Source organism: Ixodes scapularis, unplaced genomic scaffold (genome assembly GCF_016920785.2).
Source record: "Ixodes scapularis isolate PalLabHiFi unplaced genomic scaffold, ASM1692078v2 PGA_scaffold1__304_contigs__length_218370807, whole genome shotgun sequence".
Lineage (NCBI taxonomy): Eukaryota > Metazoa > Arthropoda > Arachnida > Ixodida > Ixodidae > Ixodes > Ixodes scapularis.
In genome coordinates this window covers 98,233,948-98,259,065 of record NW_024609846.1, presented here as the reverse complement: position 1 = coordinate 98,259,065, position 25,118 = coordinate 98,233,948, and the positions used below count along the sequence as shown (strand labels likewise).

Sequence of the window (25,118 nt, the reverse complement as noted above, 5' to 3'; positions counted from 1 at the left end):
ACCGATAGTTTTGCAGCATTTGCGGGATGAAATCTGTGCACCATCTGTGAGGACTGGTCGCTTATAACTAGGGTGTGCATTTTCCGGTTTTAACCGAAAAACACCGATAAACATCCGTCGGTGACGAAAATATAAAATCGGTTAAAACCGAAAAACACCGGTGGTTTGATATTTTCGCCCTGGTTAAAACCGAAAAACACCGGTCGTTGCTAGTTTCCGACCTAGCGAAACCCTTTCCCCGTAGAGGTTCGTCAAACGTGTTATCTCGTGGATCCTGCATTCTTCCCGTGTTTATACATGGCTTGCAGGTGGCGTCAGTCCGCCCTCCTTTCTGGGGGTCAAAAGCGTCTAGTGAACGCAGTGGAAGCTAAGCTCTCATACGCCTTTCCCCTATTGTGTCTCCCATGGCCCCCTTTTGTGGAAAAATTAGCACATTGAAGGGTAGGCTCTCACGTGCCTTTTCCTCGTTGTGTCTGGCCAAGTGATGTCGGTGCAAGCCATGTATTCAGAGGTTGCTGTGGTTCCTGGAAGACACTGCCAACGTCCGTGTCGTACAGGAGCGTGCGTTTTCATAATTGCGGGTTGCGAACCGCAAGGAACGTGGTGCCATGAAGGCAGCACGTTCCTTGCGTGTAGATGAAAGCATGAAAGTATGCTTGCATCTACTATAATAACCAAGTGTTAGAAGTAGTTGCTTCCTAGAGAAGAAGTGTATGAACTATGTGAATAAAATTGCAACTCTCTTTCTGTGATCAATCGCTTTTTTTTTCACCGATATTCATCGATTTTAGCCTCGTCGTGAGACGTTCCACCGAAATACACCGGTGTTTTGAAAATAAATAAACACTGAAAAACATCCGCCGATTTTTCTCACAAATAAACACCGGAAAGTACACACCCTACTTATAACACTAACATAATTATTTCGAGCGTGAGGTAAAAACAATTATGCATTAATTGGTAGGAAATATACAAACACCAGGAGTGTTTTTGAGCTACTTGGTAAATGGTATCTGTGCATTCTCTTGTCTGAAGTACCTCGATAAAATTCACCCAGGGCGTTTCTTACCGATACTGCCAACCATTGTTCCGCGAACGTGCAAAACATACGAGGCGTGCGCCTCTTGCAGTGGTGCATTTGATGCTTTTCGTAAGACAAATGTACCAAAGGACTTTACTCTTGTCGCAAGTGGTCGAAAGGCGGTGGGTCACGGTCAAACGCAAACGCGCAAAACAACCTTAAGGTAAACTGAAACGCGGCCTCGTCTGCAAACAACGCAAAAAAACGACAGGCAATTTAACTGGTGCATGCACCCACCGGCGGCGACAGCAGCGATGCGCTGGGGCGCCGCCTGGAGCTGCGCGGGTGCCAGCCCCGTGACCGAAACCACCGCGGGGGCGCTGCCGGCCGCTGTGGTGGCCGTGGTGACCAGCGCCGCCTGTGCCCCGCTGGCCGCCAGCCCCCGCACCTGCCCCGTGGCCACGGCCATGATGTCCTGCATCGTCATGGTGGTGGTGACCCCAGCAGCGCCCACCACCGCCGTCTGCGGCCGCTGGGCCCGCAGGGTGCCCTGGGTCAGGGTGGCCACCGCAGTCACCTGCGAGTGTGCGGGTATTGTGTTCGGACGAGTAGGCCAGTAAAGCATCGTGTCTGTCCACTGCACTCTGAAAATCCGTATTTAAATAAAACAAAATAAATAAATAAATAAAAAAGAATGGCACATTTCTACCAGGTTGTCCTTTCCAGTGTCTAATGCGTGTAATTCACATTGCACGTAAATTCTGTGCGATGTAATTAAAAAAGACATTGGGCAGTCGGTAATGTTCATTTACAGTATACAGTGGGCTACCATTACGATGGGCATCAAGGAACCTTGAAAGTTTGATCGGCTCATCAGATGTTCAGCTGGAAAGACGCCAGGACATTGCGGAAGCTTGAATTGACCGAAACGTGCGTGCATGTGCGAAGTTGTTAGTGTTACGTGACTATCCTTTGCATTGTATAAATGGGAAACCAACCCAATGTTCGAATGTCAATGTTGCAACAGAAACTGCGAGACGACTAATTTCGACGAGGCTTGCTTATAATTTCAGTTTGGGCGCACCTTGGCTCAATTTCGTACTAATACTTTTGTATCAGTTTTGTATCAGTGTGGCGCATGAAAAGTCATAAGGCGCACAATAGCACAATCGGCGAGGCAGTTGCATCCCTGGAATACTTGAAAAAAACATAAAAAGTGACATTACTGCTTAGCTGTATTTCACTTGGCTGGCACCTTTCCTCAGTCAAGTTGACTATTCTCATTCAGCTCAATTGCTCAGGAGAACGAAAGTTTTTATAGCATCACTGGAAAATGCCAACCAAAAAAAAAAAAAAAGGAAAATTAAAAAAACTGCAAGTTAGGGGCCCATTGGGGATGAATACACTTCAAGTGATCAATCGCTTTTCCTCTTATGACATGAGAACGACGGATGTATTGAATTCAAAGGGGATTGTAAAATAGTTCGATATATCAATAATTTGATATACAAAAATATGTTAACTGAAGCTTCGGTTGAAATTTCCGCGCGTCCCTGCTAATACAGAAGGCCGCGACAAACTGGGCCTCACCTAATAGAGCCTCTAAGAGCGGCTAAGTACAGTAGAGCTTAGTTGGTGAAGATCACAAACACCGCCGCATTTACGCAACGGTGTTTGCGACCTCAACACAGCGCCAACAACAAAACACACACACACAAAAAAAGTGAGTGGCATAAAAAAAATCTTGACTTATGGAATAAAGTTAAGCAAGCGACAAAAAAGATAAATTCAGGCAGCAAAAAAAAAAAAAAGAAAGACAAAAAAGAAAAAAAAAAGGAGCAAAGCAAAAACAACGGCGAAAGAAAAAGGTAAACAAAGGGAAGGGGTTCAAAGTGCGATTGCTCAACCGTTGTTGTCGGCACACTGAACTTAACTAAAACTTATTTCCGGTTTTTTTTTTTGCTTATTTTATTTTGAAAGGGCTAAGGAGTCCCGCAGCGACAGTGTTTGGGGAAAGAGCGCATGCTACCGCTACTGTTCCAACAGCTGGTACTCCCTGCCCTCCCTACTAGTGCGCGTGCCCTTCCCCTTGCTTTTGCCATCATCCAATTTTTTTTTTTTTTACAGCTGCATTTTTGGTTGCGTTTCTCTGTGCCCTGCACGTAGGCTGGCTTGGCGGTTTGGCAGCCCCACAACGCGAGCTATGTACTCGCCGGCGCAATCTGACCGCGCAATCCGACCGCGGGAGAAGCGACAGGCGCCCCTGTCGCTTCTCCCACGTTGATAAAAAAAGAGCTTTCGCCTCAATCTCCTTTCGTTTGGCGACGATGTTGTTCAAAGTTGATGGCGCGAGTCCGAGGTCTCTTGCAACGTCACATCTCTTCCGGCTGGGATTGCGATCCACCGTCTAAAGTATATCAAACTTCTCTTCAAAAAAGAGAGTGCCTTCCTTTTTTGCGGTGCCATGACCGCCGTCGATGGGTGCAAAGCGCACATACTCTGAAACACCACGGTTCACGCAATCGAGCGGAACAGAAACTAGAGGCGCAGCATGCACGCGGGCACACCTCGTGCCAGAGAAGGAGAAGGACAGATGAAAGAGAGAGCAAAAGAGAACGAGCGTTTGCCGCCTCGCCAGCCTTGCTCCCCGTCCGAACAGTGCTCCAAGGTCATACCCGGCCCTGGGCAAGATGCGAAGCTGTGGCAGAACGGAAAAGAGGGGCAAAGGAGTAAAGGGAAGACGGGCATCTGCGTGCCCACGGGTGCCGTGCGACCTGCATTGCAAGGTTTGGCTATGCTCCGCTAGCTTCACTTCAAAGCCAGCGTGGCAGCCTGGTGCTGGGCACACCGAGGTGCCGCGATGCCGACACTTTCGGACATAAAAACCGGAAAAGCAAATGTAACAGGCAGGAAACTAATACATGTATCTCCATGGAAGTAAAACGGGACCGGCGTTTTTGAATGCACCAGCCGGGAAAACGTATCAACCGAGAATGTATCAAGGAGGTTCTACTGTAGAAAATAGCCTATTCTGTACATCTTGTATGTTCAGTGGCAGCCCTATTTCCGAGAACTGCAGGTGTGGGGCACAAAAAAGCAAAGTCAAGGTCAATTTTGACCCAGCGTTCAGCTATGGCTTCCAATATAGAAATTGATGAAGAAAGAATACGAGTGACTGCAGCCCATTACTCACTTTAAGTATTGATTACTAAAAAAAAAACTTTCGCTTACTTCAGCTTATCTTTTTTTTTAGAGTACAGATCTTAGACGCCCGTTTCCAGATTGGGCGTCAGCGGCGTAACCGCGCGTTGCATTATGGGACATTTCCCATAATGACGCCCCACGTCACGTGTGACGTCACAAGGGTTACGAGGGTTACCCTCACGAGCGTTACCTTCACGAGGGTAACGTCACGACGTTACCCTCGTGACGTCATACATCACGTGACGTACGCGTGTGACGTCACATGCATCTAACATTGCCAATATTCCCGCTAAATTTAGCGGGGAAATGTTTCCGCTAAATTTGGTGGAAAAATATTTATTCCCTCTAAATGTACCCTCGTGACGTCATAAGGCTAAATTTTCCCGCTAGCGAAAAAATTTCCCGGCTAAACTTAGCGGGGAGAAAGAGGGGCATACCCTCCCTCCTCCTTCTCAAGAGCTGCGCTCTAACTCGGCGTTACACAAAATTGCAAACATCTTTAATTTTTTTTTCTTGTAAGAATACATTTACTTGTTGCATGTGGTTTTACCTTTGTCTCTAGCAGCTTTTTCAGGGTTAATATTCTTCTAGGTCTAAACAAAACGTAGAGCAACGGCAAAAGTTAAAAAACAAGCCAAACTTTTTAATATTGTTCAGCAGCAACTTCTACGCAGCTGCGCAATCACATACAAAAAAACTAATTTGGTATTCAAAGTTAATTTACTACCCTATTCATATTTGATACATATTAGAAGATGTCTGATATTTCTACACTCCTACAAGTTAGTAATGTCTGGAATAACATTTATATAATACAAAACTAGAACCTTCACTAAATTTCCATTTCTAAGAAGTTCCTTACTGTTAGGATAAGGGAATGTTAGTTACACTTCAGTTTTAGTCTTGTCGAGTGAAGACGAGTTTTTCGCCACGTTTACAGCCAAGAGTAACATTTGCGCACACGCTCAAAGCACTTTTCCTCTCCACACTGCATCAATAACTTCAACAAAGAAGTTCTGTAGTCCTTGTGATCAGAAAAACAAGTTTCAGAAATTAATGCAACTGTGTCAGAGCCATCCAATCTGCACAGGAACTGTCGGGGAGTGCTAGTGTCAATGAGTGAACGAGAGAGGGGTAAAAAGGCTTGCACTCACAGGCACCTTGGTCAGAGCAAAGGTGGGCGCAGCCGTGACCACTCCGCCAGAGGCGGTGGTGGCCGTGGTAGTGACCGCAGTGCTCACCAGGATGCCTCCTGCAGTGCCCAGGGACTTGGCCAGGGCCACCGTGGTCACACCCTGAGTGAGGGACGGACATAATTTAACCCCACACGTCATTTCTACCATTCACTAGAGTCGCAAACGCTGCTGGGGTTATCCGAGCACGGTGGCCACGGTAATCCCTGGCACCAATCCCGTACCAAAAGGTTCTCGGGGGAGGGGTCCTCACCTTCTGCAGCTGTGTCCCCGGCTGTAGCTGCTGCGGCTGCCCCAGGGAGGCCAGCACCGCCTGGGTGGCCACCTGCTGCTGGGCCAGCAGGGCCGCCGCCGCCGAACCTGGGGCCGCCACTTGCGCCACTCCTGCCACCGGCGTGGCCGCCGCGCCGCCCGCCTGCGCCTGCTGCCGCTGGGCCTCCGCAGCCACCTGGCACAGGGAGACACGCAACTTCAGAACCGGCGTGGAATGAACCAAAGAAGTTTCTTCAATTTGCAGACTGGAAAGTTGACAGTGGTGAACAAGCTTCCATCTCAAACTGATCTGAACATTCTTTTAAGAAAGGGGCGTCCACGCTCACTGCATTGAATACTATTCATGTGTTCTGTTCTAAAGATCCCAAAATGCCACTCTGGCAAGCAATTTTTAGGCTATGGGTACTACCAATTCATGTTCCCTCTCTATGACTGGCAGAGCGCTTCTATGTCAGGGTATGGTCGAAGTCAAATTTGGGAGTTTTACGTGCCAAACCAACGAAGAGCATCTGGCACGCCCCAGCGGAGGACCGAGGATTAGTTTTGACCACTTGGGGATTGTTTGGTGCACATCTGAAATCATAGTTACACAGTCTGCAATACACCTCCGTCAGACTGCGGACACCTCGGCCGGGATTCAAACAAGCCACCTGCCAAACCGTAGGCCGACGCTTCGCCTCGGCACCACCGAAACGGCTCCAGGGGTATGGTATTATCCTGCTGGCAACACTGTGGCCTAACAGGAATGGCAAGCTTCCAGGGTCTTGGTTCCACATGTCTCGCTTGTTTCGCTGAAAACTACTTTCCTGTCTAACTACCATTAATTGTCATACAGTCACCGACAAATTTTTTGGACACCGATAATTCCAACATGTTCAATATTTCGGACCTAAATGGAGAAGCGTGACCTACCCAACAGAAACGAGTGCACATTCACAACCAATGTTTCGGACAGCTAGAAGTTAGAAAGTTTGATGTTTCACACAAAATCGTGGCGAGCAATCATGAAAAAACACTGCCAAGAAGCAACCATTTTAGATTTTATTTTTGGCTGCAGATGGATTGGCTTGGTTTGGCAGGACTACTTGAGTACTGCTAAGTCGTACTCAAGTCATACTTTAGCAGCACATGAAATTATTTTTACCGTTAACATTTTCTTTATTCATTTGCCATTCTGCAGCCGTGGATTTGTGCCTCTCATCCCTCACCTTGTTTTAGTGAATTGTGTTTTTGTACGAGGCTGGCTTGGACATCATGGCCCCATCCGTTCTTCCGCTACCGCGAAGTGTCGTGCAGAAAGTACTCGACCATAATGCTAGAAAAGAAGGCAGTGATTCTCGAGCTAATAGAAAGTGACCGAGCAGAAGCGGAGGAGTAACCTGAAGCAAGGCACCATTGACGGCTTCTTTAAACCTGCTTAGACATAGTAAAGGCAAGTTTTTTAATTTGCTGATTTTTCTGACTGCTCTATTATTTGGGCGTTTTTCGGTCACTGCGATGTCCGAAAAATCGGGTCGGCGACTGATATCGTTGACCTTTCGCCCCAAAATTTAGTCCCTCAAGTCAAGAGGAGACTTTCACGTAAGGTACCCTAATCCGCGGCATTGACAAATAATTTTTCGTTGCCGATTTGGGCAGCTCGGATGAATTGGAAATTGTCTAGGGCATCTTGAAAGGCTCGCACCAATTTATTTGTGGAATTCCGTCTTTTTTTTTTTTCATCACCGTCGTGACCTTGAGATTAGAGTTGTTTGGGTAAATCCCAACTGGCTAAAATTTTGTTGGCGAGTATTTTTTGGGTTTTAGCAGATTTATCCAAAAACACGAAACTCTGTGTAAAAGAAATATTGCTGAACCAACCCCCGCACGAAGACCACAACAAGAAAGAGTCAACTCACGGCGGCGGCCACCTGGTTCTTCTGCTTCTCGCGGGCAATGCGCTCGGCCCGCTGCGCGGCCAACTTGACGGGGCTCAGGGGCTGGTCGTAGTTGATGCCGTTCTCAGCCAGCACGGCCGCGTGCTTGGGGTTTTTGGCCATCGGGTTGGTGAAGTGGGGCTTCAGAGTTGGCGTCCGCTTAGCCGCCACCGCCCGGATCGTCTCAAACCGGGTGCTGTACAGCGCTGTGAAGGCCTGGTTGCAATCCTGGGAGAACAGCTGGCTCGTCCGCATTGGTTTGTTGTTCTTTGTCTGCAATCCGGTCCAAGAGGTGCAGGTTAGGGGACGCGAGACATAATTGAAAAAATTGCCCTGTCGGCAAGTTCCAACCAATGTTCAGAAGGCAGCCTCCAAAACCATCCGTGTCTTGTTTCAACGACTCTTGCCCGTGTGCTCGAGCGAAGGTTTGACACACAATACCGAAGCGATCCTGATGCACGTGGGACCTTTGTTTGGCTCGTGCAACAACCCAAAACCGTTTTCTCCGGCGACACACCCATTTACATTCGGCACGTAAGACAACACGACAGAACCAAATGCTTTAATTCGATACTGTCACGTCATCTCGCGCAATTGTTACGAGCGTTGCATTTGCACACTATAAGATGTATAAAGTTGTTAAGACCGCTAACAGTGAGCTAAACCGCCGGATGCCAGAGCCCTCAGTGGCCCCCCAATGAACGAGGACACTGAGCTACAAAACATACACTTGACAGACCAGACAGTGAAAACAGATTTTAGGGGCGAAGCTCCTTAGGGGCTAGCCATGTCCGTATGTCCGTCCGCCATCGGGTGCACATGCTCCTGCTCGTCAGCTCACGTGCTCGTATAGGGGAAAAAAAGAAAACAACTGCATCTCCACGTGGTGAATGATGTTGATAAGGGCGAAGCTCTAATGGTGCTTGTCCGCGTAGACGGTGAGCCGCAGCATGCCGAGCCTTTCGTTCGTTTCCATCCACGTCAGAGAGAGAATGTGTGGTATGGAACGTGGTTATATACGCATTTGAGCATTTGACCGCAGCGTGACATGGATAAAAACGAACGAAAAGCTTGGCATGCTGCGGCTCAGCGTCTACGCAGACAAGCACCACCATAGCTTCGCCCCAATCAACATCATTCACCACGTGGAAATGCGGTTTTTTGCCTTTTTTACAGCGAAGCTGTTTATGGCTACGGTTCTGCAAATTTTTCGTGTGCAGCGACTAAGAACTTTACGATTTCACCGCCTTCCCCGTATAAAAAATCCGAAGTAAATAACCAAAATAAAGCATTGACGAACGTGCGTGCAAGATGCCATTTGTTTTAAGCTTTTGCTTTAGAACAGTTACTGCTGCAGACGCCGGCATGTGCAACGCGTGGAACACCATTCCCTGCATTCTCCTTAATGCTAGGGTAATTTAGCAATAAGTCTATTGAGTAGATAAGTTATCAATAGGCACCATTTTTAAGATCAGTAGACTCTCAGGTAGATAATAAAGCTGACGAGGGTGGAGTGTTGGGCGAGTTGGTGATTCATAATGGTTAAAAAGCGCAACAGGACAACGGACAGAAAGGAAGACACAGACACAGTGCTACTTAATAAAGGTTTCTCAAACATTTGCCACTGTGCGACCTGCATCGGCCATGTCTGCACTCACACCACCCTCTTTTTGTCGTTGTTCCAAGCACTTGCGTGCCTACAAGGCCAAAAATTCCCTTTAGATCCAATTGGAATTCTAACTGGTTTTAATTGAAACCAGTTGATTTTAGTGGGTTCCAATCGGAAGCACACTAGCCAATGGGTCTCACCAATTGGAATAATTTTTCCAGTTGGAACCTAAATGGGTTCCAAATGGTTTTTGTTGGTTTCCATTGGTTCCTCTTGGCAGTGACCAACTGGTTGTCCAAACACCTAACTGGTACCAATGGGAAATTCCAAATGGAATCTAATGTGAATTTTCAACTGGGATAGTTTCCTTCCCTTCTGCTCTCCCGGGGTGGTGGTCCCGTCATGCGGGTTTACTTTCCTCCAACTCCTCGGGGGGGGTCTGAGATCCACCTTCACAGAGTGGAATGGCTCGTGAATTTTTCTTGAATTCCAGTCTTTTGACACCCAAGAAATGTACACTATGGACCAAGCTTTTTCTTTTTTTTTTTTTCCCCACTCCGACTTTTGGCATTTCTCCCGGCAGAGATCGGAGGCGAGGTTCGGCATCGGCGGGCAGGCAGCGAGGAAGAGAGGGACCCCCACCTTGTAGATGCCTTTGGTCTTCTTCTGCTTCTTGGGGTTGGTGTCGTAGAGTATCTTGCCCTCCTCCCTGGGCACGATGACCGTCTCGTAGCGGTCCTTGCACTGCTTGGGGGAGCGGTAGATGCGGCTGACCGCGTTCACCACGTCCGACATCAGGTCCCAGTTGGGGGTGTGGCCGGGAGACAACACCGTCAGGTTCAGGGGGATGTCCTGCATCTGCTGCAGCACCTGCACAGTCACCCACGCACAGCTCTCTGAAGCGCCGATTAACCTACGGGACTCTATAGACACTGGCAATGTCTATAATTAATTCACCCAAAGTCACAGTGAACTCAAAGGCTAAAAGAAATACAAACACCGGCGCACAAGCTAGAAACACACAGTCACGGCACATTCACCGTGATTGATCAATTTAACCAGCGATGGCACACGCGCCGCAAGACAACGAATGCTGCAATGTTGCTTTTTTGGAGCTGCTCGAGTGGTTTCATCGGCTTGTCGTGTTGGCTGTGCTCTCACTTGCGGTGAAACTAAGTATAGTTGGGGCGGTGAACTAGCTGCAAAAGATATCTCTCACCAATCACAACCTCCTTTCGAACTGTTCTAGCGACAGCCCCCGCCTTACTGCCATTGCTCTATGTCGGGAGACTTTTAGAGCGCAGCTCTTAGGGGCCCGTTTCCGGCTTGAGCGGCGTCGCCGTCGGCGTAACCGCGCGATGCATCATCGGAAATGTCCCATAATGTACCGCACGAGCCCCCTACCGGGGTCACGTGACCTCGTGGGGGGTCACGTAACCCCCTCCCCCCCCCCCCCCCCCCCCCCGAGGTCACGTGACTCTCCTGAGGTCACGTGACCCCCTCCTCGAGGTCACGTGACCCCCGCCGATGTCGCGTGACCCCCCCATGACGTCATCGTCACTGATGACGTCACCGGCATCCACATCGTCATCGTCATCATCACTGATGACGTCACCGGCATCCACATCGTCATCATTACTGATGACGTCACCGGCATCCACATCGTCATCGTCACTGATGACGTCACCGGCATCCGCATCGTCATCATCACTGATGACGTCACCGGCATCCGCATCGTCATCGTCACTGATGACGTCACCGGCATCCACATCGTCATCATCACTGATGACGTCACCGGCATCCACATCGTCATCATCACTGATGACGTCACCGGCATCCACATCGTCATCGTCATCATCACTGATGACGTCACCGGCATCGTCATCATCACTGATGACGTTACCGACACCCGCATCGTCATCGTCACTGATGACGTCATCAGTGACGTCACTGATGTCGTCACTGGCATCCGCATCGTCATCATCACTGATGACCATACCTCGGCGAAGTCACTCACGAACTCGCTCACTCACACTCACTCACGCTCACCGCGTCATGGTGAAGGGCTGTGAATGACTTCGTGAACTCGGACCAAGTCGTGATGTGAAGGGGATGTGACTTCGTGAATGCGGAAGGAGTCGTGATGTGAATGGGCGTGACTCCGTGAACGCGAAAAAACCCGTGATGTGAAGGGGATGTGACTTCGTGAACGCGGAAGGAGTCGTGATGTGAACAGGCGTGACTCCGTGAACTCGGAAGAAGCCGTGATGTGAAGTGGATGTGACTTCGTGAACGCGGAACGAGTCGTGATGCGAAGGGGAGTGACTTCATGAACTCGGAAGGAGCCGCGATGTGACGGGGAGTGACCTCGTGAACTCCGACGCACCAGTGATGCTGTGGTGAAGGACTTCGTCACTCTGGTGTATACGTGATGTGATGGTGAATGAATTCGTGAACTGAATTTGTGGTGTGATGGGGACTGAGTTCGTGAACTAGGAGTCAGGACTCAGGAGATGTTGGTATGGATTTGCTTGCGTGTGCGTACTCTTGGCGACTGATAGCCGACTTGACATTTGGTAGTGTCTGCAGCATGTTGGTGCCCTTACACGCACAAACATGCTGTGGCGGTTAGTATAGAGTGTAGACGGAGCAGAAACTTGGAAGGAACTTCTGTTAGAGGCCAGTACGAGATTCGTAGGGGTGGTCTGGTAACGTTTGGGGGGAGCAGCTGCAGGGGCGTTTGCTTTGGAGGACTTTGAGAGAGGATGTGACATTTTGCGTGTGCGACTGTGCGCGGCTTAAGCGCGAAATCGGAAATGGGGAGGGGACTGTGTATTGCAGACGAAGCGGCACCAGCGCTTCCCAGATGGGGATTGGGGGGGAGGGGGGGGGGGATGTTTGGACCGGCACAGACTCAGCGGCGACTCCAACGAGTTTGGCGGGCCTCCGCTCTTCTGCCGCGATACTGCGTGCGTGCGTACCCGCGTCGCGTAGTACACGTGCAGCTTAGCGAACGTTAGGGGGGCTTTGTCTGTGCGCGGCAGACGTTTGAGCCTCCTGCATGGCCGTGGGGTTCCGTTTACGCGGCGCGGCTTGGCGGCTCCTCCTTTCGGTGTGTGTCTGTGTGTGTCATTGTGTGTGGGGGGCCGGGGAAGGTGTCGTTTTGCCACTGTGCTATTCTGCCACGGGAGGGTTTCTCTTCGCGTTGATTGCATCTGCGTGCGTCCGTGCGCCCATGTTTTTGTCTTTTGTAAGCGCGTGCGTGCGCGCACGCCTCAAGGAAACACAAATAAAACCGTCTTCCCGGAGCTTTTACGCGAGTACTGGTGTGACCCTCACCGAGTATACAATGTTTGTTTTCTCGCTCTCGCTTAATAATGCTTACAGATATTCTGATGCTGGTAATATGCGGCATACGCTCGTTTTTATCCGTCCACACGAAAAAGCGTGCGCCGGATTTGATCTGTTTCGGCCGCTTCCGGATTTTTTCAAACGCTATTTAGCATCTAAGATCTCGGGAAGGCTTGACTCTATTCTAGAAAAATCACGAAAGTTTACGGGTTTTATCCATATGCCAGAGAATTATGATAATTTTAAAAATGTGAGGAAGCAGCCGATTGGCATCACGGTTTGTCGCCCACGTTTCCTAACAAGCGCGCGGACCTGTCCGTTGCAATAACAGGCGGAGAGAATTTTACGTGGTGTTTAGGTGGTGGACTTCGCTTGCTGTTGCCGATAATAGGTTTCATCACAGTCGTGCATATGCCTGAGTTCTTGAATTCTAGGAATACGAACAGAGTTCTTCGATCTCCGTTGAACGTGAATATTGACTAAAGGGGTTTTTGTTTCTGTTTATTTGAGCAAAAGTCAGCTACTGGCACGATACTTGTCTGTAAAACCCGGACCCCATCAAAAAATATGCGACGAACACGTGGCGAAACTCAATCCACTAAGCAGCCTAGCCTTACTCCGTGAACAGCGCTTCGAACGCGAAGGCGGAGTACGAGTGTTCAAAGATTCTTGATAAAATGACATAAATCTTTTCCAAGGGGGGAGACAGATAGTCCGTCCCCATTTCTGAATTTATCTATTTTTCTTACGCTAGCTAGTTTTGCATACGAACCATATCGACCACATTTTGCTGGAGTGCTTTTCATTTGAAATCGAGACAACTCTTCTTACATAAGCGCTTAGACATTCGTCTCCTCGTTATTTTCCTGAGCAAGTGACTCATTCAAAGGTCTGCTGAGTTTTTTCAACAGCGTCGGAGCGATACGAATGGCTCTCACTTCGATCGGAAGTGAGAGCCCATCACGCAGGACCACAAGCAAACCGCGATTGCGTTGTCATCACCGTCATCCATCTGTTGCAAGCAGGCTACCAATGAAAAACAAGGTGCGCGGTCGAGGTCGAAGTCAAATTCGAAGTAAGTGTTTATACGACGTGCAAGAAGGGGTACCAACACGTGTCTTCCGCGCTTGCGAACGTTATCGTCACCCATTGAAAAGAAGTAAATACGAAGAATATCACAACAATCAGCGGGAAACATAAAGGGCGCGCACAGAACGCGCGAAGATGAGACAGAAAAGCGCGCGCCGTCATTGGTCAAAACGAGGTGTAAATAGCGGTACATCAGAGCGTCTGAGGGGTAAATAAACACACGAGGTGCGCAAAGAGCTGAATAAGCCTGTTATTTTTAAAACATGGAAAACTATTGAACCGGGCTTGCCGCGTTCCTTTAAATTTTTTCATGCTCGTCGCTGTGCTGTTCTGGGGCACGTATCGTCGGTTCACTCAAAGAGCTTTTACTTTCCCACGCTCTTTAGAGCCTGGCATTGCACCTTTTTGTCAGATGAGCCGGCGATGTCCAGTTTTTCTGACAGGCTGTGTTCCCCGTCTAGAAGTGTGGACGAGCTGTTTACCCGTCCTCCCATCTTGCATTTCCCACCAGACCTTGTTTCAAAATGACCCTTCTTTTGTAACAAAAACAAAATTAAGAACCTGCCTCTATTCATCTCAAAGACTATGTTTGATGTTCGCTGAAGGCGTCCTCACTGGCTCTGTCTGCTTGAAGAAATCACCGGTTATCAAGGGGAGCTGAGGGAGCGAAGACGACCTCTGTTTCCCTTCCCTTCGAGGTTAGTTAGCTTGCTTCTCCTTGCTAACGTCGTCTTTAATTTCACTAGAAAAACGATAAACGGTAGGGAGTTCTTTTAGACGGTTTTTGTGCTCGGTAACGATACCCAATAACGATACTATGCATGCACAAAAACGACAGAGGAGTATCGGGTATCCTTACAGGAATTATTGGAACAACACATAAAACTCCCTTGTTTCTTAGACGTGTAAAGAAAGTATAAGCACTTACTTAATTCGTCCCCAACACGCTCGTTTGTGATTAGTGCTTTTGTGTTTCAAGCTTGGGGTAAGCTTTTGTGTTTCAAGCTTGAGGCAACCTGTAGGTACAAAGTTTGACCTTGCCAAGTATAGGGAAAAGTTCGCTGTTCGGGTTTTTCCTTACGTCCTTTGTCGACTCGTTGTGACCTGTTCTTTTTTGTTACGGGTTACGTGCGGAGTCTGTCGGTTTTGGTTCTGAGGGGCCTTTTGGTTTTTGTATTGAGGAGCATCTCTGTTACGCCCAACGCGCCACCACCGCGCCGTGACGTAACAGAGATGAGTTCATGTATAGGCGAATATGTCGCCGAAATTATGTTCTGGCTATACACGAACCAACGAACTCATCTCTGTTACGTCACGGCGCGATGGTCGCGCGTCGGGCGCACTTCCGGTCTGGGGCTGAAGGCGGAAGTCCCTATGTGAGACGTGTATTCTAGGGTTGCATTAAAAAAAAACCTGAAAAAAACTTGCCTTCTCGTCAAAACGCCGCGACTGGGGCTGCACCAAAAGAGTCGAGAAAGGTTTAAAGATCAGTTTTCTTGTGCTCGGTTCGTCCGAGAACGTGGATATGTGCCGTGAAAATGGAAAACCAGTCACCGTCGGACCACGATTGCTTGGGCGGGAAGCAGTTTAGGTTAAATTCACGGATACTTGTTGTCATCAGATTTATTTGTTTTGTTCCGTCATGAAAGCGGGAATACCGCCAAGTTGTTGGGACCGCCTGCATGCGGACGTTCAGTGCGTCTTCAAGATCGAACGGCCGCCTGATCGCTCGAACTGTCGTCTGCTCTTTCAAACGCTTCTGCTCGTCGTCTGCTCTTTTAGACGACACCGGCCCGTGGACCAAATGTTGGCCCGGTACTTGCGATAAGAACTGAGTGCAGGCCTCAAAATACTTAAGTTTGAAAATTGGTAAGCAGGCTCGATGTAAACAGTGGATACGAGGAGATGGTGATCGTTGTTACCAGTGACCATCAACGACTTGTTATGCCTCATTCACTTGGTCCGATTCTGCTTGCGATTTTCAGTATCGATGTTGAACATCTCCGCTACGGTTCACGCTGTTGTAACCCGAGCGACGTCATGACTGAAAATTGCGACCGAAATTTCATCATGCGAATCAGGCTTTAGCGTACCCTCTGCGGCGTCCACGCGGAATGAATCGCCGCATGTCACATTATTCACGCGAAGTTTTGTGGTATAGCGAGCCTCAGTAATTTCGCTGAGGCTGCTCAAGTAGTCAGGCATTGCCCAGGAAGACGTAGAATCAACAATTCCAAAGCAGAAACCTGCGTTGGACTCACACCACCGCCGACAACAACGCAATTCAATGGTTTGTTTATCGGCGACGCGGCGAGCTTCTTGCCCACACCCCATCGCGCATGCGCGGCGCCGGTGGCGTCGGCTAGGAGCGCTCCAGTTTGTTTGTAAACATGAGTTGGTGTATAAAATATAGTGGAAAAATGATGTGAAATGAGGTGCCACTGAGCACCACGTTTTATATGCTCACGGCACGTCATGTGAGTATAAGGTTAGGAAATTCATTTTTAAAGGGGCGATGCAACGATTTTTGTATTTTGCGCAAATACCGCTTAGGACGGATTCCTGACGTTAATGACCTGTAAATTACCCGTTCGTTTTTCACCACACGCAATCGAAGTGGTAGAAAAAAAAATAAAGAAAAACGAGCAGCGTTCATCCCCCACAACTCGCAGCCAGAACAAGCGGCCACGTGATCTGGAGCCGATTATATGCCGCCAGTGTTGATCATAGCCACGCGCTGGTGTTGGCAAGGCACAGGACACGCGCTGCGTTCCAGACATTGTTATGGTTCGGCTGTTTTCGTCATTGCAGCGCTTGGACACCGGACATACCCGAATGCTTCTCGAGCTATCGATTATCACGAGCCCAAATCGAGTGTCCACGCAATGCTCGGGTCCAATCTAGTATGAGCCGCATTCACATGTCGTCACTGGGCGGTACTGCTACCGCCCAGCTACGTTACCAGGTTTTCCGAAGGAGAGATTGAATGAAAACGCTCGGTTTTGTCCTCGAAATTACAGCGCAACAAAGGAGTTTCTTGGCCAGTGGTGTTGCGTGTGAGTATCCTTGAGAACCACGTGCCAGTAGCTCATGTAAAGTGAAAAACATTCCAATTGAATATCGTTGCACCGCCCCTTTAAGTCTAGATACTTTAGACCTCGTCATTCGCAGTTTTCTCCGTTGGTAGCAGCCGCCTGCATTACTGGTGTTCTCGCGGAAAGTGGCGCACTAGCTCCCAATCAATTGCACAGCGCGTGCCATCCTGACTGAAAGCAATGTCAAGGGGTGAAACTAGAAGACTCTGTCCTCTAATAAAACGCTTCGTAGAGATTCCCGCTTCAAGAACTTGCGTCCCATAAAGTTTCCGAGTCTATTAAATTCGCGAACACCGCCCCGTCGGACTTTAGCAAATGATTGACTTTTTGTCCAACAGATGTTTAGTCGAACTGTGGTAAAGTTTGAAGGTAGGCCAGTCGGTGCTGACACGTGTGACGTCACTGCTCCTCGCGCATACGCAGCACGGCTCGCCAGAAGCCACGCGAAACTGCTCAACCTCGGCCAGTGTAGACTACGCTACAAAATAAACTCCTAAAAACACGCTCCGATTCTATTCAAACATGAACTCCGAAAACACAGTACGCTACCTATAATACGAGTCTATGCGCAACCAAACCCCGGCGTAAAACAACGAGCGCGAGGCGCTCGTGAGTCGCGCGCCTCGCCTCGGTTCAAAGCTGAGAAAAGTGGAGTCGAGCGCCATCATTAGTTATCTCGACTGCATTTCGCTCAAAGTAGGTTGAGCGACACGAACACGCTCGGAAGTAAACATATTGCTTTGAGGTGAATGATCCAATGAGTGGTTTAATTAATGATGAGGTGTACTCTGACCAACGGGTTCGAATAAAACTCAGATTTCATTGCTTCGGCAAGCTGCAAACCTCTTAAAGAGGCGACCTCTTTAAGAGGTTTTTCAGGCGAGGCACTTACTTTTTTTATTTATTTGTTTAACTGACATACCCTCAGGGCCATCAGCATTACAGAGGTGAGCGGCAGTTAGAAGAAAACAAAGCTGTACACTTTGGAGCTCAGTCTGAGCTGTATAGATTATTTACGGCAATTTTTAAACATATAGTAAGTGGCAATTGTGGCAACAGATGTGGGAAGGTAGTTCCAGTCCACTGAAATTTTTGGGAATGGATGACTCTTGTTTTGGAATGTCTACTTTATATATATATATGATGAAATCCGTGACAAAATATTAGACGGGTGATTCAGCGGTCGGCTGTGAAGTACTGCGTTATTATGGTATCTCTTATGAAAGTGACATCAACGTGCTATTTTACGACGTAAAGTGAGGTAGGCAACGATAGGCTGGTTGCCATGGATCATAATTATTAAGATAAAATACACAGAACAATTTTGTACTGATCGAACGACGGTTTAGCGAGCGAAACCTGGCCCACCACGTTTCATTGCATGCCACTTGAGCGAATGGCGGCGTTCATTTGACCGAATAGATAAAATGAAGGCCGCCGCTGTCCTGTTTTCGAGCTTGCCGAACCTTTGGCGATGGACGCTCGAACTTGAGTTCATATTATTTTCCCCAAACTATAGCGAAGCACCCCTTGCTATCGTTCTGAACAGACCGCCTGGTGCGGTCTGTTTGGATGCCCAGTTTGCCGCCCCTACAAATGCCTAAACGTCGACTCGCGTATGTGATCTCTATTCGCTAAACTCTAATGCGCTAAAACGTCTTCGTTCATATAATATGGACTCGTATTAATGTTTGTAAGATGTTTCACAAAAATCGTGCACGCAGGTTCGTGTCTGTCTCTCCTTTTTGCCCCCTCGGTGAGCGGTCGTTGGCAAAAATATAAGCGCCTTCTTTTTTTTTCGTAGAAAAAACCGTGCGCAACAAAAGGTAAAAAAGAAAAAGAGAAGAAAAAAAGGACAGGCCAGAAGGTTTTGAGGTGGGGTCCCCTCCACAATCACAACGCCGACAACCAGGCGAAGTCTAGGGAGCCTTCATGTGCGCTTTGCTAGAGTGATGCCACCCTTTGTAATACCGCTCGCCCACAAACCAGCAGCCATTTTGGTTCTGGGCATCCGTGGGGCTAATAACTCTCCCGGAAACAAGCACCTTATCTCACAAGTTCGGAGCAGGGAAGTCAAGAAGCCGCTCGCTCTCCACAGCATGCGCGCTCGATGAAGAAAGCGCGAAACAAAACGAAAATAAAAGAAACGGGACAACAAAACTAAAACCAGAGGGAACAAGCTAAACAAAGAAAATGACAAGTGCAGGGTGCGTCGCCAGGCCCAGCCCAATACCCCCCCCCCCCCCCCCCCCCCCACACACACACACACACACACACATCTGGAGCCGTCAGCGCCGCTGCGAAAGAACTTCGAGGATGGCTGAGAGCCGGAGGCAGTGGCGGTGGCCGCGGCTGCAGGGGCCGACGCCGCTTTCCGTGACCTCGGTGACTCGGTGAATGGCTGTGACTCGGTGAATGACTGTGACTCGGTGAAGGGCCGTGAAGTCGAACCGGTCGAACGACTTCATGAACGGGATCAGTTCACGGACGTGAGGGGAACGACTTGCTGAACTCGATGAGCTCGTGATGGGACGGTGAGCGACTTCGTGAATTCAGAGTTGGCGGTGATGGGATGGGGAATGCTTCATGAACTCTGTCGGATTCGTGATGTGACGGTGAGCGACTTTGGGAATTCAGAGCTGGCGGTGATGGGATGGGGAATGCTTCATGAACTCTATAGGATTCGTGATGTGACGGTGAAGTACTTCGTGAACTTGACGGATTCGTGAAGTGACGGTGAATGACTTTGTGAGTTCAGAGATTGAGGTGACGTGATGGGGATGAGTTTGTTGTCCGGTTGAACTCCGTGATGTGAATGGCCGTGACTTTTGGACGTCGGTGTACTTTGTGATGTGAAGGGCCGTGAATATTTGACATCGGTGTACTCTGTGATGTGAAGGGCTGTGACGTTTGGACGTCGGTGTACTTTGTGATGTGAAAGGCCGTGACTTTTAGACGTCGGTGTACTCTGTGATGTGAAAGGCTGTGACTTTTGGACGTCGATGTACTTTGTGATGTGAAGGGCTGTGACTTTTGGATGTTGCTGTAATTAGTGATGTGATGGTGAGTGAGTGGGTTCGGAAATGCCGACCTATGCTGATGACGTCATCAGCGACGTCACCGACATTCGCATCGTCATCGTCACTGGTGAAGTCATCAGTGACGTCACTAATGACGTCATCGGTACCCGCATCGTCATCGTCACTGATGACGTCATCAGTGACGTCAGTGATGACATCATCGGCATTAGGGGTCACGTGACCCCCCCTGGTTAGTTTAACCCCCCCCCCCAGTGCCCTTCCCTCCTCCTCCTCAAGAGCTGCGCTCTAATTCGGCGTTACAGAAAGTTGTAAGCGGCTTTCATTTTTTTAACCTCAAGGATCGCCTATCTTTCTCAAAGGACGGCCGAGAAATTCGTCCCGGTCTCGGCACTCGTGCAATAATGTGGTGCGGAAGCCTGCAGACATCATAAACAATAACACACACTAGGGACTGTTCGGCTCAAGGTTATGCATCAATGGGCAACTCTAAAGGGTTCTAAAAGGATGTTTAACCCTTTGCGGTCAGATACTCTGACCAACTTAATGGTCGTTCCAGTCAGAAACTATTTTGGATGCACGGGCCACGGAAACATAAAATTATTTTGGCGTACAAAGGTAACATGAAATATTTATTTTTGCAGAGCTCCTGCTTTCTCACGTTTTCTAGCGGAACTTCGTCAGTGTGTAATACTTCTCGAAGCATTCTCCAGGGTGGAGGCCGGGATGCTTGCTGCAGGTGTTGCAGAAGAAAACTGTCTCTCTCCTGCCCCCTTTAGTTTTCCGGTCACTGCACACTGCGCAGTCCTTGCTGCTGCGTTCTGGCAGCTTGTAGATAAAGTGCTGCCTTCCATCTAGCCGCTCTTCACAGTCGGATTGGGATGCCGGACCTCTTTTCTTAGGTCGCACTCGGAGGTCCCCGACAAGCTGCTCGATGAACTTGCAACGGTACTGCAGGTGTTTCTGCCCTTTCAGTCCCTTTGAGTCCATCTGCATTTTCATCAGTAGGTAGCTGTTGACAATGGAAACTTCAAGCATCCAGAAAAAAAGTTTCCTCCACCACTTGAGAGATTTCCGAGAGAAGGCATAGCTTGCGCAGTAATGGTCGGCTCGGTCCACTGCCCTCATGTTTTCAGTATAGTCGCAAATGACGATGGGCTTCTGGAGCGTCACAGTTTGACCATGAGCTTGAGTTCTTGTCACAGCCTTCATCGAGGGGTTGTGAGCTGAGCTCAGCATAGTTACTTGGCGCTTATCTTGCCAAGCAAGGGCCATGAACGAGTTCCCTTGTCGGTAAGCAACTACGTCACCCTTCTTCACCTTTTTCTTCAGCTGCTGCGGCACATTTTTTCTGTTGGTCATCACAGTCCCCGTCAGCTTGACGTCCTGCGAAAGCAACTCCTCGGCGAGTGTTGGCGACGTATAAAGACTATCTGTGTACAGGTGGTACCCCCTTCCAGGTGAAGCACACTGCACTTTGTCGAGAAGGTGAAGGACGATTCAGCAAGTGAAAGGAAGGTCTGGCCGAGGGAGGCTCTCCGTAGTATGGCTCGAATGCAGAAACATACCCAGTTCCGCAGTCCGCGAGTGCGTACACCCGAAGGCCCCACTTTGTCGGCTTCTGTGGGTTGTAACACTTGAAGGAGACTCGCCCCTTAAAGCCCACGGTGCTCTCATCTACGCAAATCTTCGGACCGGGCTTGAAATGCTCTCTGCACTTTGAATCAATGTAGCTGACAACGTTTCTCACCTTGCTGCCACGTGTCGGCTGTCCTGATTGACCTTGCGGAGGAGGAGAAACAGGCAGCATCCAGAAAATTTGCAGAAATCTTGTTCGGGTGAACACCAGTCGAAAAAAAAGGCATCTTCTTCAGAATTTCTTCACTGAAGTACTCTTTGATATCTGGCTTGGGATTCAGAGCCATGTTCAGAAGGACTCCGAGAAATGCTTTGAACTCATCGACAGTGACGTCCTCCCAGCTTTTCCAAATGGAATGTTTTGCAAGAGGTTCCGCAGACGAAATCTTCTCGCACGCATACTGGTTTGTTTCGTGAACGATTTCTCCAATCAGTTGATCCGTAAAAAATAATTGAAAAAACTGGAGCTCAGATTGAAGATCTGAGGGCCCAATTTGTAATCCGGGATTACTCACACTGAAGATTAGCACAGGAAAGTCCGGGAGATTGTTTGTGTACAAACTCCAGGACGATGCTTGTGGCTGAGCGGCTCCGCGGTTGTTGTCTTGAGCAGTCGTTTCATCTTCATCACTACTTTCGCTCAAATCACCAGAGGACGTCTCTTCATCATCTGACGGAGGGATATAGTTGTCCTCTTCACTGAAATTGTCGTCACTTTCAACTACATCACGCGAAGAGTTACTATAAAATGAGCGTGGCTGGAACGTAGCCATCCCTCGTGGCAGCGAAGTTGAAATTTGCACGCTCCTCCGTTGTTTAGACTGTTTAGGATTAGTACTGCCCTCTATGAGAAAAAATTCAAACCCTTTCAAAAGTGAAGTGTATAAACGTTCCAAGAGATGGCGCCACCAATCCAGCAAAAAAGAGCGAAGGAGCATGTTTAAAAGGGCGCGGGAACGAGTGTCGGGCAATGCCCGACACCGGACCGGAAGCGCGTTTCTTCGATGTCGGGCGTGGCCCGACACATGACCGCAAAGGGTTAAACTGGTCAAAATACTCCATTTTAGGGTAAGTCCGGCCCAGAAAATTTGAGAGCATGGAAAACCATTGTGTCCCTGCCGCAAACAGCACGAATGAGTGCCCGCCCAAAATGTGAAGATAACCTCGAAAAACAGAAGAATAGGCACTTGTTAGGTCTGAGAGCGCTGACAAAAAGGAGCATCACGGTTAGCTATACTTCGTCTCACCTTACAATGGACTACGAGCCAAACCAGAGCTGTGAAAGTATCACGTGACTATGCCCAATGCGCACCACTGTGCCCCTTTTGAAGGTCACATGGCACCTACACGGCATTGGATTGGGCTCGATGGCTCCTAACATCCTCTCCTGTTCATCGTAAGGTGAAACAGAATATGGAGGTTTGAAAGCAGCCGCACTTCCCAACTAGCCTGGCCACTGTGGATGGAAAACATTTTGTTTGGGTGCCAGTCTGGAAACCGTGGGTGGGCCTCAGCAATGCTTCACTATCAGACGATCCACCCCCACCAGCACCAAGGTGGCAGCGCTCAGAGGCCGTACTTGCAAACGTCTATACGGGGTCTCAAAAGTCTTGGGTGGGCGCTTGGTGTGTCCTCTGCTTAGTTTCCACACATCTAAAAAGTAGCAGGTGGCTGTTTGTTCCAAGGTGGGCCTGTGCTCAGTATTTTACGGTGGGAAGCAAGTTTGAGACCCCTGCTCAATGGGCCAAGGATAAACCCCCTTTAAAGAGTGCAGACGTACCTGCAGTGCTGCCCAGTCCTCGTGGATGAGCCACTCTGGGGTGTCCTGGGAGAGGTCCACCAGGGGTCGTGCGGCCATGAAGGCCCCCGGGTTGAGGGGCCGCACCCCGGCCAGGGGTCCCCCCACCAGGGCCTTGGGCACCGCCAGGCCCCCCGTGGAGCCCCCGGGGATGCCCCCTCCGCCCGACACCATCAGGTTCTTCACCTTCTGCATCTTGGCCTCCCGGCGCATCTTGAGGATTGCCGCCGTGGGACGATCGAACAGCGACTTGGGGATGTGCACCGCGTCTTCCTTGCGCGCCTTTTGCTTGCGGGACGCTGTCGCTGGGAGAGGGGGGAGAGGGGTTGCGGTCACTCCCTCCCCCATGCATGCGAGGTAGTGTGTCGGAGTAGGCATTTGAACCACCTCAAATCCCTTGAGCTCTTTTCCCCCAACTACTGTTTCCAAAAATCTCCCGTTCCCCATACAGCCATGGGACCCTCTTTTGCAAAGGGCTTCATAAGGAGCATTTGAACAGTCTTAAATCCCCACAGCACCCCTTTACCTCGACTACAGTTCGCAAAAATCTAAAAGAGAAACAGGGACCAACCATACCTCTGTGAGGTTAGAATCTAACACTCCATCCAATGAGAAGTTTAGTTTATAAAGAAACAGCACTTATGTTGTTCACAGCATTTATCTTTACGGCTTTTTCTGGACCTTCATTTTTTTTCCTCCAATTTTGGCAAGCATTTCAGAACATGCCTGATAATGCTCAATTTCTCTACCAACTTACTTCACAATATATCTATGCTACAGTGAGTTATTGAAATTCTATTGTAACTTGGGAAGTATTTAATCACTGAAACCATAGCTAACTAAGGTAACTTAGGTACAGTACAACCTCGATCGCTCATGCACTCTCGGTTTATATGCCTCATTACCTGTTTAGCTTATGAATGCCTGCGCATACCTATACAGATGGATATGAATATCAATTTTTTGTTACATTCACTTTCTCGGTTACAAAGCATTTTCCCACTACAAACCATGTGATGCGGTAACTGATGCTCTAGATTGCGGACACTGCAAATTCGTGTTACACAATGCGATAAACACAGAAGAATTCACGACAAATTCTTGTGTCACAGGAAAGGATACCGCAGGTTGCGGATGCAGCAGATTTGCGTTTTAACGTGCGAAGGGCACACTGAAATGTGCCGAGAACTCGCATTTCACGGGAACGAATACCGTGAATCGCGGACGCAGCAGATTCAAGTTTTATGGTGCAATAAACATGCAAGAACCCGCAACAAACTTGCCTGCCACAGGAACCCATATCGCACGCGCAGATTGTGGACAAAAACGCGGGAATCCGCCACAAACTCGTATGTCACGGGAACGAATACCGCAGATCGTGGATGCAGCAAAATCGTATTTCACGATGCAATACACACGCAGGACCAGCTTGCGTGTTACGGGAATTGATATCACGTGCGCGGGTCGCAGACAAAAACGCGAGAATTCGGTACAAACTCTCATGTCACGGAAATGGATATCGCAGATGCAGTATTCGCATTTCATGATGCAATGCATATGCAGGAACAACTCACGTGTTACAGGAGCAGATATTGCGCGCGGAGATAGTAGACCAAAACGCGGGAACCCACTGTGAACTCGCTTATCAGACGAACCGGTACAGCGCGGTGCACGGCGACGGCGCAGCGAATGCAATACAGTCGAATCTCGTTAATTCAAACTCTCTTAATTCAAACTTCCGGATAATTCAAACTAACATGCTGGTCCCATCCTATGCATTTCTATCAGAAGAAACTCCCGGTAATTCAAACTCTGCTTTATTCAAACAAATTTTTGGACCCCCTCGAGTTTGAATTAACGAGATTAGACTGTACCTGCGGACATCACGTGACG

At 48.9% G+C, this 25,118-nt stretch overlaps 1 protein-coding gene across 1 annotated transcript in view; it reads right to left on the bottom strand.

The window, feature by feature from the left end:
• Positions 1 to 25,118, bottom strand: part of LOC8039649 (helicase domino) — a 148,045-nt gene that overhangs the window by 27,079 nt on the left and 95,848 nt on the right. The window contains exons 32-37 of the mRNA XM_029974730.4: positions 23,208 to 23,530; positions 9,859 to 10,086; positions 7,590 to 7,880; positions 5,672 to 5,866; positions 5,380 to 5,520; positions 1,319 to 1,598 (exon numbers count right to left, since the gene is read on the bottom strand). Of these exons, the coding sequence (XP_029830590.2) occupies positions 1,319 to 1,598; positions 5,380 to 5,520; positions 5,672 to 5,866; positions 7,590 to 7,880; positions 9,859 to 10,086; positions 23,208 to 23,530 (1,458 nt within the window). The remainder of the gene's footprint in view (positions 1 to 1,318; positions 1,599 to 5,379; positions 5,521 to 5,671; positions 5,867 to 7,589; positions 7,881 to 9,858; positions 10,087 to 23,207; positions 23,531 to 25,118) is intronic.